The sequence below is a fragment of the Megalobrama amblycephala genome, linkage group LG16 (assembly GCF_018812025.1).
Source record: "Megalobrama amblycephala isolate DHTTF-2021 linkage group LG16, ASM1881202v1, whole genome shotgun sequence".
NCBI classification, from domain to species: Eukaryota; Metazoa; Chordata; class Actinopteri; order Cypriniformes; family Xenocyprididae; genus Megalobrama; species Megalobrama amblycephala.
The window spans coordinates 31345872-31358107 of NC_063059.1; the positions used below are offsets into that span (position 1 = coordinate 31345872).

General features: G+C 38.1%; 1 protein-coding gene across 1 annotated transcript in view; it reads right to left on the reverse strand.

Annotated features, from left to right (window-relative positions):
• traf4a (tnf receptor-associated factor 4a) overlaps window positions 1-11761 on the reverse strand; it is a 50273-nt gene extending 38512 nt beyond the window's left edge. The window contains exon 1 of the mRNA XM_048160252.1: window positions 11240-11761. Coding sequence (XP_048016209.1) covers window positions 11240-11382 — 143 coding nt within the window. The 5' untranslated portion in view covers window positions 11383-11761. The remainder of the gene's footprint in view (window positions 1-11239) is intronic.
• Between the last annotated feature and the right edge of the window lie 475 nt (window positions 11762-12236).

Below are 12236 nucleotides of genomic sequence, written 5' to 3' on the forward strand. Positions count from 1 at the left end.
TATATTTCCCCCTCACCGCCAGAAAAACTCAAAGAATCACAAACGTATATAAGTCAGGTTTATTATGAAAAAATATAAACATTAAAAAAAAACTAAAAATTAGGAGAATCGATGAATTGTGAACAACTTACTGCCATTGTGTAAATAATATGTAATCATGTAATCCATAAAAAAGTAACTGTAATCTGAATATGAATATTAAAAAGTAGTTTACTCTAATTACAAGTACTTGATTTTTGGAATCGGATTACGTAATCCAGATTATATGTAATCCGTTACTACCCAGCTCTGCTCACAGCATTCAGTGTGGTCTTGAGGCTCTCCGCATGTTTTTACGTCATCTCCATGCACGTTCATATGTAAATTGTGTGACCTTATTTCGTCCATTTGATCGAAAGATCTGAAAAAAAAAAAAAAACATCACATATCTACCCACCCATAGACCCTCCCCTCGAAGAAATCAGGACAGAAGTGGCCAAAAGTGGACAGAAGAGACGGATTAAAACACCAGGTGTAAACGGGAATGTGTCTGCCTCGTCCACTTGTGATCCAATCGACCAAAACACATCTTAATACCAGGTGTAAACAGGGTCATAGTGTGTTTCTATGTGCTTTCTAGGGAGCTCTAGGTAGTTGCTAAGTCAAACGAGCCCACTGTCAAGTTTCTAGAATACCTGGTTTCACAGACAGGGCTTAGGCCTGTTAAGACAGGATTAGGGCTTAGTTCAATTAGGGCATTTAAGTAGCTTTTATAAACGTGCCTTAGAAAAAGGGGTCCATTTTGAGACAAAACAATGGTATTGACATATTTTAAGATGTAAGTTTAAATTGCTTTCAGTTAAAACAACTCAAACATGCATTTTAGTCTTTCTTTAGATTAGGATTAAGCCTTGTCTGTGAAACCATGGGTAGATATCTCACACCCTTCCTTCAATGTACATCTACAACAGATGTTATCCATCCACCTAGACAAAATTCGTAAATATCAGTATCAGTCACATCCAGGGTGCACAGCATGGGATGACATTTTAATACCTAGTGTAGGGATTTGTTCATTTCCCCAAGAATAAGCAATAGCAATAATGATGTTTGTCTTAGCAAGTATCACAAATTACCTATTGTTTGAATCCTGCCAGCTTCTGGCAGGTCTAGGTTAAAGCAACCTGGCCTCAGCATGTATGGCGTGAGTGACAAGCTGCTGTACTGCATAACTGAAATAGTTCCCTGCGTATCTGCACCCAAGGGGAGTAAAGGTATGATTATTTGATTTCTCTTTAAATACAAGCATGCTCGGGCAAGTCCTGGATCCCCGCAAACCCTTCAATCCACTTTGTTTATGAACCCCTCGCTAATATCAATGAGCGTCCCAGGTCGTCAAGCACCATGGTTTTTCACAAAGGAATGTTGTCTATGCGCTTGCAGACGATGGACATCTGAATAGGGCAGAAAATCCAGTCAGGAATGTTAAGAGCTCGCCCACTTTTTGTGTCGCCCTCATTGAACAAGTCCTTTAGCTCCTAATAACACCCTCTAACGCTGATCATTAACACAGAACCCTTACGGCACTTTAAACCAAAGAAGCGCTGATGCAAAACATTTAAATGAAATGCATCGTAGAGCTTCTCGATAACAGCCTCACCCTACGCCCGCTTGCAGCTGTGTGGAAGGGATGGAGAAATATCCCTCCAGAATGTCCAGTTTACAGCTGGAGCTGAGGTCCACCACACTCATAACAACCTCCCTAAAGACTCCTGTCTATGAGATCACACAGCCAAGACCTGATCTCAGTTCATTCACAGCAGAACAAAGAGTTTCAGCTGAGAAAACAATGTACACTCTTAAAACATAAAGGTTCTTTATTGTCATCAGTGGTTCCATGAGGAACCTTTAACATCCATGGAACACTTAAATTCCAAAAACTTTTTTTTAAAAGTGGAAAAAGGTTCTTTAGATTGTTAAGATGTTCTTCATGGCTCTTTTAACAATTGATCACTGAAAGGTTCTTTTGTATCGCTGTGAAAAAAATCCTCTTTTGGAACTATTATTTTTAAGAGAATATGAAAGTATTGTTGAATTCATCACTAAGATATTAAAACTTCACTTTTTGACGTCACATGCACGTCATTTATGTAATTTCTGTTTTCTTCATCTACATGAACTGTTCTGAATGTACTTGACAGGGCTAATAAACATTCCAAGATGTTTTTCCTCTCAGCAGAAGTTGCAGAAACATATTTATGGATTAGGACAATGTAACACCCGAGGCGGTTTCATTTGTTGGACCATGGTCTAGAAGCTGAGAACTCATTGGGATTTCTGAAGCAGCAACTCGCTGACACAGTTTTTTCTCAGGAAGACAAATCAATAGTACGCTGTTGCTGTTCTCTCCACTATGGTTTTAGAAAACATACAACTGTGTGATGTAGCTCAGATCTCATTCAGGGTTGGGGCAATGGCATGATGCTATGTTCTTTATTGGCATTGATGCTTCCATGAAGAACCTTTAACCTCCATGGAACCATTTATGGTTCTTTATAGTGGAAAAAGTTTCTTCACACTAAGAAAAAAATGGTTCTTTTAAGAAAGGTTCTTTGAGGAACCAAAAATGGTTCTTCTATGGAATTACTGTGAAAACCCCCTTTTGGAAGCTCGTTTTTTAAAAGTATACATCCTGTATAATGAAAATGTTTTTAATTATTGAACCCAAATTCATTTTGATATTTATAGGGGAGGCATAAAATCAAAATATCAAGGTGGTACAACTATCTTGATATAACAATGAAGAAAGAAGCTTTGACCTTTTTATGAAAAGTCATGGAAAGTTGTGGCTGTAAAATGTCACGGGGTGTTTTTCACTCCCAAAAAAATGTAATGATTTTCATGAATTAATAATTTCTAATATCCTTGAAATATACCTTGAAAAATTATGAGCATGTCTTTTATTACTGAATTAAAAATTCATTCAAAAGTCAAAAAAGTAATACAATTTCCTGATATCATAATGAAGGAAAAAAGTTTAAAAGAATTAAATTCTTGATAAATCGAACTTTGGCATACAATGGACATCTGAATGGGGCAGGAAATATGTTTCATCAAAACAATTACAATACTTAGTAATATTGAAAAACAGTCCACAAAGTCATGTGGTGCAACCAGCATGGAGAAAAACAAAACAGGAAATGACATCATAGCGAAGACCCCTGCAGTGCCTCAAGACAGTGTGTTAAGGTCAATAAGTCTGTTAAAATATTAGGTAATTTGTCATGTCATGTGGCATGACTCCCAAAAAATAATGATATTTATGAATTTTCAAGATTCATGATATTTGTAAAAAAAAAAAAAAAAGATATTTTAAAACTTTTTCAAAATTATGATAGATGTGTATACACGCGTATATTCAAGGTAAAAAATAAAATATAAGATTACTTTTTACCTGACGGTTACACTACATGACAGTTTCGACTCATAAAACTTCAACTTTTCTTTGAAAAGTGTTTGCCTCCTTGGATCTTATCTTATATGTCATGGGCCCAGCTAACAGATGAGCTTGGACGGATGACTTTTATGACCAGTGGCACCTGTGAGAGGATGTGAGGGTCTTTGATGAGGCCGGGCAGGAAGTGAGAGAGGATGCCCAGTCACTATTCATCTGCCTCAATGGCATGAATCCTGAGGGAGGACGCAGACTCCCAGCTGTCATACCCACAGCCTGGCTTCCTCTCAGTACTGGGCACCAATGCTTCCTCTAAATCTCCCATTCCTCAGAGAACCTCTCACTATATGTGACAGGCCAAAGAGGCTCCTTTCTGTATCTCAATGGACAGAGAGCAATTCATTTGAGCTTTAATGTAAAAAAGATGTTGTTCACACAGATGGCCCTGGCTGGAAAGAAGTCAGTCTTTCTTTTTCCCACTTTGCCTGTCACCAGTTACCCCGTTCTACCCCGATTAAACCCATCCTTCCGTTGCAAGGCTTTAGTGTGCACATGTTGCAGACCATCGGCTCTCAAGAGAACGCAGGAGGGCTTGAGTTCAACAGAAGACACAGAGAACTCTATTCAGACTTTCTATGAAAAAAGACATTCTGTTTGAGAAAATTAGGCTGTGAAAACTGAAGCTTAATAGAGAAGCTAAGGTTTTATGCTCCTTACACCAGGATATTCACCTTTTGTACTTTCTTTGGATACAAGCCACTTCTGAATGGCAGCCTTGTCAAGCATTCATATTTATAAGGCAAGACACTACAGGTGAATATGGAATAATAGCTATCATCACCATACTTCCCCAGTTGATTAATCACAGCACATGCCCTAATTTGCATACATTTTCAGAACAGAAATCTAAACATTGGATATTATATACTATATTTCGGCCATCCAAGACCAAGTCCTATCTATTTGAATGGGGAATCCTGAAATCTTCAAAAACTGCTTGCCAAACTCACAATTAAATAACATATTTTAAATCAGCAACAAATCTGACATGAACTGTCCCATTAATATTGTTTCTTATGCTCAAATAGCATTAAAAAAAAGCTTATTTTTCAGGTTAAACCAGCCAATGTGCATGTGCAGTCCTAAGCGCGAGTCAACTGGCTCTTTTACTTAGAAGGCGGGACGTATTCCGCCATATTGCACATTGCAGTTTCTCCCATTCATAAGTAATAGGAGTGAGCCGTCTATAGTCTTTGGCGTAGCCGCATGGTAGCATAGCCACATGCTAACATCATACGCAACTAGAATCGACATTTGTTTCCCAAATGACATACGCACTTTCGCACTATTTACTGAACTATCTAGGCTGGTGTAAGACATTTAGGCAGGTAGTTTGTCGCCCAGCATCGGAGTCATAGGAGCCCCTTCCTCTGCGCTACGTAATTAAAGCCGTGAACATATTTGAGCATTGAAAGTGACATGTGAAGGCCAAGTATGGTAACCCATACTTTGAATTTGTACTCTGCATTTAACCCATCCAAATTAGTGAGTAGTGAACACACACACCCTGCAAACCGTGGACACACACACCCGGAGCCGTGGGCAGCCATTATGCTGAGGCACCCGGGGAGCGATTGGGGGTTAGGTGCCTTGCTCAAGGGCACCTCAGTCATTTCCTGCTGGTATTGAGAATCGAACCTGCAACCTCCGGGCAGCTATTTCGGGCATCCAAAACCAAGTCCTATCTATTTGAATGGGGGAATCCTGAAATCTCAAAAACTGTTTGCCGAACTCACAGTCAAATAACATATTTCAAATCAGCAACAACATCTGACATGAACTATCCTATAAATGTTGAGAATCAAACCTTTAACCTTCCGGTTACCAGTCAGACTCTCTAACCATTAGGCCATGACTGCCCCCAAGTACGAGGTCTCCTCGTTGGGGAATCGAACACTGGTCTTCCATGTGACAGGCAGAGATAATGTCCACTATACTAACGAAGAGTTTAAATATAATGTCTGGAACAGAAGCAATTTTTGCACCACTTCTGGCCACAGTACCTCTTGCGGTCTGGGCATGTTGCCACACGGGATTCAAACCCATGACCTGAAAGGTTCAGGACTTGCTGCTCATCATTGTTGGCATTTTCAGTATAAAAACACTACTCGCACTAGTACAAAAAAGCAAAATAGTGGATAAGTGTGTAAATTGGGACACACCTTGTGTATTGTGAGCAGATTATGTACACCACAAGTTCAGACACAAAACAAACAAAGCTAAAGCTTGAATAAAAGACTACAAACCAATAACCGTTATCTCACAAAGCACCAAATTAAAACATTCAGGAGTTTATTTGACTCAACTCGTCTAACTAGTCTATACCATTGCTTTATGACATTAAGGGTGCCCTTGTATGTGCATTCAGAGATGTTAGCCCATATTATGAGAACTTCTTTTGTGTTATGCCGGTGAACCAAACGCCCTTAGTTCAAGGTTCATCTACTCTGCATTATCATCATGGTCATGTGACTTGAGCTGATTGCTGGAGTGATAAACCCTGTGGGTTGGCCCCTCCTGACCCTCCCGGCACTGATTAGGTCTTCTGAGACAACCGCTTTCCTTACACATTCCTTCTTCAGCGGAAACACGCTCCATTTACAACGCAAATAACCAACAGTCAAAGCCTACTGCCATGAATGAGACAAATCCAAGTAAAAGAAGTTTGACTGAGATGCTTTCAGATTAAGACCTGAATCAAGTTTTACAGGGCAAGTCTATAGGTGTACACGTTGCGTGAGACTCAAACTGAAGTAGCCAGAGGCCCTTTTCCAATAATGGTTAAAATGCAGCAGATGGTGAATCATAGTTGGGTTTTGTTGTGCAAGAGCATAACCCATGTAAATCCTTGCACATATGGCAAAATTTCCCAAAGTGATGGCAGGTCTGGACTGATCAACAGGCTGACTAACGGATGGAATAACTTTGAATGTGTACTGTACACAACAATGATGAAGAGAAAACACGGCTATCACGCAATGTCAACAAAGCACATGCTTATCCTGACGCACTGCCATGTGAGTTTGTGATTCCGATCTTCACAATTCTCATAAACCATGATTTAAACATCCACTTCAAACTAATTCAACAAGTAATGCTTAATATAATGTTTAGATCAGTACTTCTCAACCTTTTTGACTACAAGGATAAGTTTTTTTAAAGGGTTTTTTGTCTTAAAGGGTTTGTCATCCAAAAATGAAAATAAAGTCATTTATTACTCACCCTCATGTCTTTCTACACCCGTTTTGTGTCGAGCCCCAAAGTCACGTGATTTCAGCAGTTTGGCAGTTTGACACGCGATCCGAATCATGATTCGACACAAAAAATTCATAACGCTCCGAAGCTTCCTGAAGCAGTGTTTTGAAATCGGCCATCACTAAATAAGTAGTTTTTTTTTTTTTTTTTTTGCGCACCAAAAATATTCTCGTCGCTTTAGAATATTAATATTGAACCACTGTACTCACATGAACTGATTTAAATATGTTTTTAGTACATTAATGGATCTTGAGAGAGGAAATGTCATTGCTGGCTATGGAGGCCTCACTGAGCCATCGGATTTCAACAAAATAACTTAATTTGTGTTCCGAAGATGAACGATGATCTTACGGGTGTGGAACAACATGAGGGTGAGTAATTAATGACATTATTTTCATTTTTGGGTGAACTAACCTTTTAAGCCGAGTGCACACTGTATGATTTTGGCCATCTGAGACAAATGTTGAAAATCCTAAAGGATTCCTCTGATCCTAAGCCAAAATCTGAAGTCTTTGATCGTTTGACATGACAGCCAATTATGACTGTTGCGATTTTTACCTTCAATGAAACCTTCAACCAAATTTTACCTTCAATGAAATTCTGGTACTAATATAAATCGTACAGTGTCCTTGGAAATTTGCTGAGGTGTATAGTGGGCCTGGGCCCTCTGGCTGTGAATCACTGATTTAGATAAATTCTTTGTGTTGTGGAGGTTCAAATTATTGAGGTTTTAATGCAAATCACTTTCAAATCAATGAAAACATATGCATTCTATTCTTTTGAGTTGTATATTTTCAATAAATCAGGTGAACCAGTTCACAAAACTGGTCTGGATGATTCTACAAAGTCAAGGAATTAGACAGAAAGTTCTATAGTGAATATTCTAAAAAATAGCATTTTGTCCATCTAGTCTCTTTAAAAAATGCTTAATCAAGTAGCTTTAAAGGATTAGTTCACTTTTAAACAACATTTTCCTGATAATTTACTCACCCCCATGTCATCCAAGATGTCAATGTCCTTCTTTCTTCAGTCAAAAAGAAATTAAAGTTTTTGATGAAAACATTCCAGGATTTTTCTCCATATAGTGGACTTCAATGGGCACCAAATGGTTGAAGGTCAAAATTACAGTTTCAGTGCAGCTTCAAAGCGTTCTACACGATCCCAGATGAGAAATAAGGGTCTTATCTAGAGAAACCATCACTTATTTTCTGAAAACAAATTAAAATTATATATGTTTTAACCATAAATGCTCATCTTGAACTAGCTCTCTTCTTCTTCTTCTTCTTCTTCTTCTTCTTCTTCTTCTTCTTCTCTATTAGAATTCTGGCAGTGTAGACACTGCTAAGTGTATTAACAGGTCAAAGTTTGAACTAATTGTTATATACTATTGAACTAGCATATTGTATATGACAATTTAGTTCAAACTTTGACCTGTGGAGGGCAGTAATGCACTTAGCAGTGTCTTCACTGCTGGAATTCAAAGAGAGAAGAAGAAGAGAGCTAGTTCAAGATGAGCATTTATGGTTAAAATGTATAAAATTTGATTAGATTTTTTTAGAAAATGAGTGAGTGTTTCTCTAGATAAGACCATTATTTCTCATCTGGGATCGTGTAGAACAATTTGAAGCTGCATTGAAACTAATTTTGACCTTCAACTGTTTGGTGCCCATTGAAGTCCACTATATGGAAAAAAAATCCTGGAATGTTTTCATCAAAAACCTTAATTTCTTTTCGACTGAAGAAAGAAAGACATGAACATCTTGGATGACATGGGGGTGAGTAAATTATCAGGAAAAGTTTATTTAAAAGTGGACTAATCCTTTAATCGTAGCTTTAACTAGTGTTAAAAAGTCACTCGTTAGCTGGTGACAAACGTTGGTAAAGAAAAAAATTACTTATAAAGAAAAGTAGATCAGATTTCTCCCTGGTGACACACTAATGACCCAATGACTCATAAGCATTGTCTGCTTTCATTTAGTCTTACACGAAACATTTTTATTTGTATTATCTCAAGCAATTTTGGGAATATGAAACTGAGCAAAGCTTCACGTCCTAGAAGAATCTTTCCCCTATGTAGGCGTGTGAGTAAAGAGGTTTACTGAGAATAGAAAAACATAAACACACAGAGCCTTAGGCAAAATGCATCATGTGCTTCATTCTTCCTCCCTCTATTCAAAACCATACATGATAATTCGGTGTTTCTATGAGTATCTATAGTGGACCTTGCATTCACTGGTAAACTTGAACTGAGATCTCTTATCTTTCACTGCAGCATCAGCACACGTTCTGTTTATATTCCACAACATGCAGACAGGAAAGAAACAAAACCTGTTTGGATATGTGGAAAAACAAGATAACATCTTTGTGACTCGTATTGTGCCTTTGTTGCAATTGTTAAGTGCTGAATTGATCAAGTATGTTTATAAAAATCAATACATTCTCTCATGTTTCCGGATATCAGTGTTGGCATGATACAATAACCAGTCAATTTTCTAAATATAAATACAGCGATATTCTTTTAGTGTGCAACAACATTTCTGAAGGTATAATGTTATCTGTTTGCACGATCGCATGACTAACATCCTATTCAACTGGCTTCCCATGGACAAATCCAGCCCTCGTAAGGCTGTCAGATATCTCACCTTTGGGTTCAGTGGGATTTTCTAAAGAAATTAATACTTTTATTCAGCAAGAACACATTAATTTGATCAAAAGTGACAGTAAAGACATTTACAATGTTATAAATGTTTTCAAAAATGTTAATAATAAGAAATGCTTCTTGAGCAGCAAATCAGCATATTAGAATGATTTCTGGAGGATCATGTAACACTGAAGACTGGAGTAATGATGCTAAAAAATTCAGCTTTGCATCACAGGAATAAATCACATTTTAAAATGTATTAAAATAAAAAAGCTATTTTACATATTTCATAATATTACAGTTTTTACAGTATTTTTGATCAAATAAATGCAGCCTTGCCAAACATAAGAGACTTCTTTCAAAAACAGGATTTAGTATTTAGCACCAATCCTCCACTTTATATCTCCCAGACTTATTTCCTTATGGTAAAAAACATTTCTTCATTTTTAATTATGCATGATTAATGCTCTAAGACTACAATGTCACAAGTGAAAATGAGCATCTCAGCTGTCAATCATTCAGTTTTAAAACCAGTGTGTCATGTTTACAGTGTCATCACGCCATTCCCCAAGCAAATAACTAGCTGAATGACTTGATCATACTAAGTGTATAAACTGTAAATGTTCCTATTTTGAATTTCCCGGTAGTAAAACTATAAAACTGGTTTAATTTACAATGTCGAGTTATTTTGTTAGCCTGCACGCCTTAAAGAATTTTTCCATTTGACTTATTAAATTTGAGCATGTCCATTAAATGCATTTTATGTCGTTCCTACATGACCTATCAAACAAATTACAAATAACACAAATTAGTGCTGAGCAAACGAACCGCCGGTCTTCCAGCACACTGATTCCAATAAAGGATTTGCTCCCTAATCCAACATGTGAGACTGACTGCCCCCTCAAAGAGCCTTGTAGCGCCTCGGGTCAAAATGACAGACAGGGCCAGAGCTGAGGGTCTCTACTGCCTGAATACACACACACACACACACACACACACACACACACAGGTCTGACAATATTTTTCCTCCACATTTATAATGGTAGACCACAACTGGACAGGCTCAAGGAAAAATATTCAAAATATTTTCTTTTTTTCCTGAATGTTACTGACAGGTAACACTGACAGGAACTGCTCCACTAATTATGGCACTGTTGGTATCCTACAAGCAGAGCCTGATTTTGCTAAGTTCAACATGTTCCTGGGTCAACATTTTTGTTGGTCCTGGAACAACATTCAATTCGACCAATCAGATTTGAGAGACAAGTTTACAGATTATGTCAAGTTTAGGCTTAAAATCATGAATTGGTGCTTCTACATCAGTGTTATTCATCTATCATTCCCCTCTGATTTTGGGATAACTTATGGGTAGGGTTAGGTTTAGGGGTATAGGGTTAAGACTAAATTTACAGACTGGAATGTTGTTCCAAGATCAACAAAATATGTTGACCCAGGAATGCATCTAACTCAGCAAAATCAGGACATGCATACTACAACTATAATGTTGCAGAGCAGATTTTTGATATTAAGATATCATTAAACTGTTTTACCCATCTTATCTAAATGGTTAATGTTGCATTTCCCTCCCATACACACGCATCTGTCAGTGTTTATCTCGTGACACTACAACATCTAACTTCATTTGCAAGATATTTGCATACAGAACATCTCCAGTATCCTATTGGCTGACAGATCAACTCAAGGCCTTCGGGCAGATATAAAAATGTCAACTGTAGTGCCAAGTGTGGAAACGATGATTGACGAAACTCTCCACTTCACTGGTTATGTGTGTATCCTATAGCGTATGTTGTTGTTGGCTCATTGCTTACGCAAAATACGCGTTTCCTTACCTGAGAAATTCCTGCAGACAGGTATCGCAGAATCGGTGTCCACATGTGGAAACTTGGACGGGTTCCCTCATTGCTTTGCTACACAGAGGACACTGAAAGCGTCTCTTGGGCTTCTCCAGGAACTTGTAGTCGAACCCCGGCATTGCTGGTTTTTACACTAAGCGTCTTTAGAAACTGTCGTTTGTTGTCCTCTGCAATAACGCTTGGACAGAGCGCGTACGAAAACTGATATTCACTTGCCAACGATAAACAAGCTCGCGCACGCAAACCGTCGGTATTGTTCCTTCTCAGCTTCCTCTTTCGAGCAACACGGCTCGATCCAGCATCAGGGTGACAGCTTAAACCCGACGATCTGTCTGTGTGATGAGGCTGTCAATGCAGCGCTGGTGCTCTTTGATGAACCGAGATGACGAGCGCGATGAGAAGCATTCACCGCGCCTGTCGAGAATAACACTGACAGCCTGGAGACAAAGCTCGGATCCCATCTGTTTAGGTATATAAAGCCCCACCCACTATCCATGAGGGAGGAGCCGTGTTTAAATCCTCTCAGCACCACAGAAATCAGAAGGGCAGGCTTATTTACAGTTCTTTACAGTAATACTGTCTGTGAGCATTATAATGTAAGGGATTATTTTAATTGAATTTATGTTAGTAATGGTCCTTCTCGCAACAGAACGGTCAACTATGTAAGAAACTTTTTAAACAAAACGCATTTTGTCATATGCATGTGGATTATCAAGTCAAAATAGGCCAATGACTGTAATACAGAGTCGTTTTAACCTTTGTGGTTACACTTAAAAATGTTATAAATTAATAGTGGGTTTTTGCAGAATCTAAAGAACCTTTTTTTCCACTTGTGTAATGGAAAGGTTACACTGTTCAACCATTTATGCCAAAAACGCTTTTAAAATGTTTATGTGCTTATTATGTAAAAATCCCCCTCCCATTATTCTCGCCTTGAATACCCTTTAACTATATAAAAGTTGTGTTCCTGCCC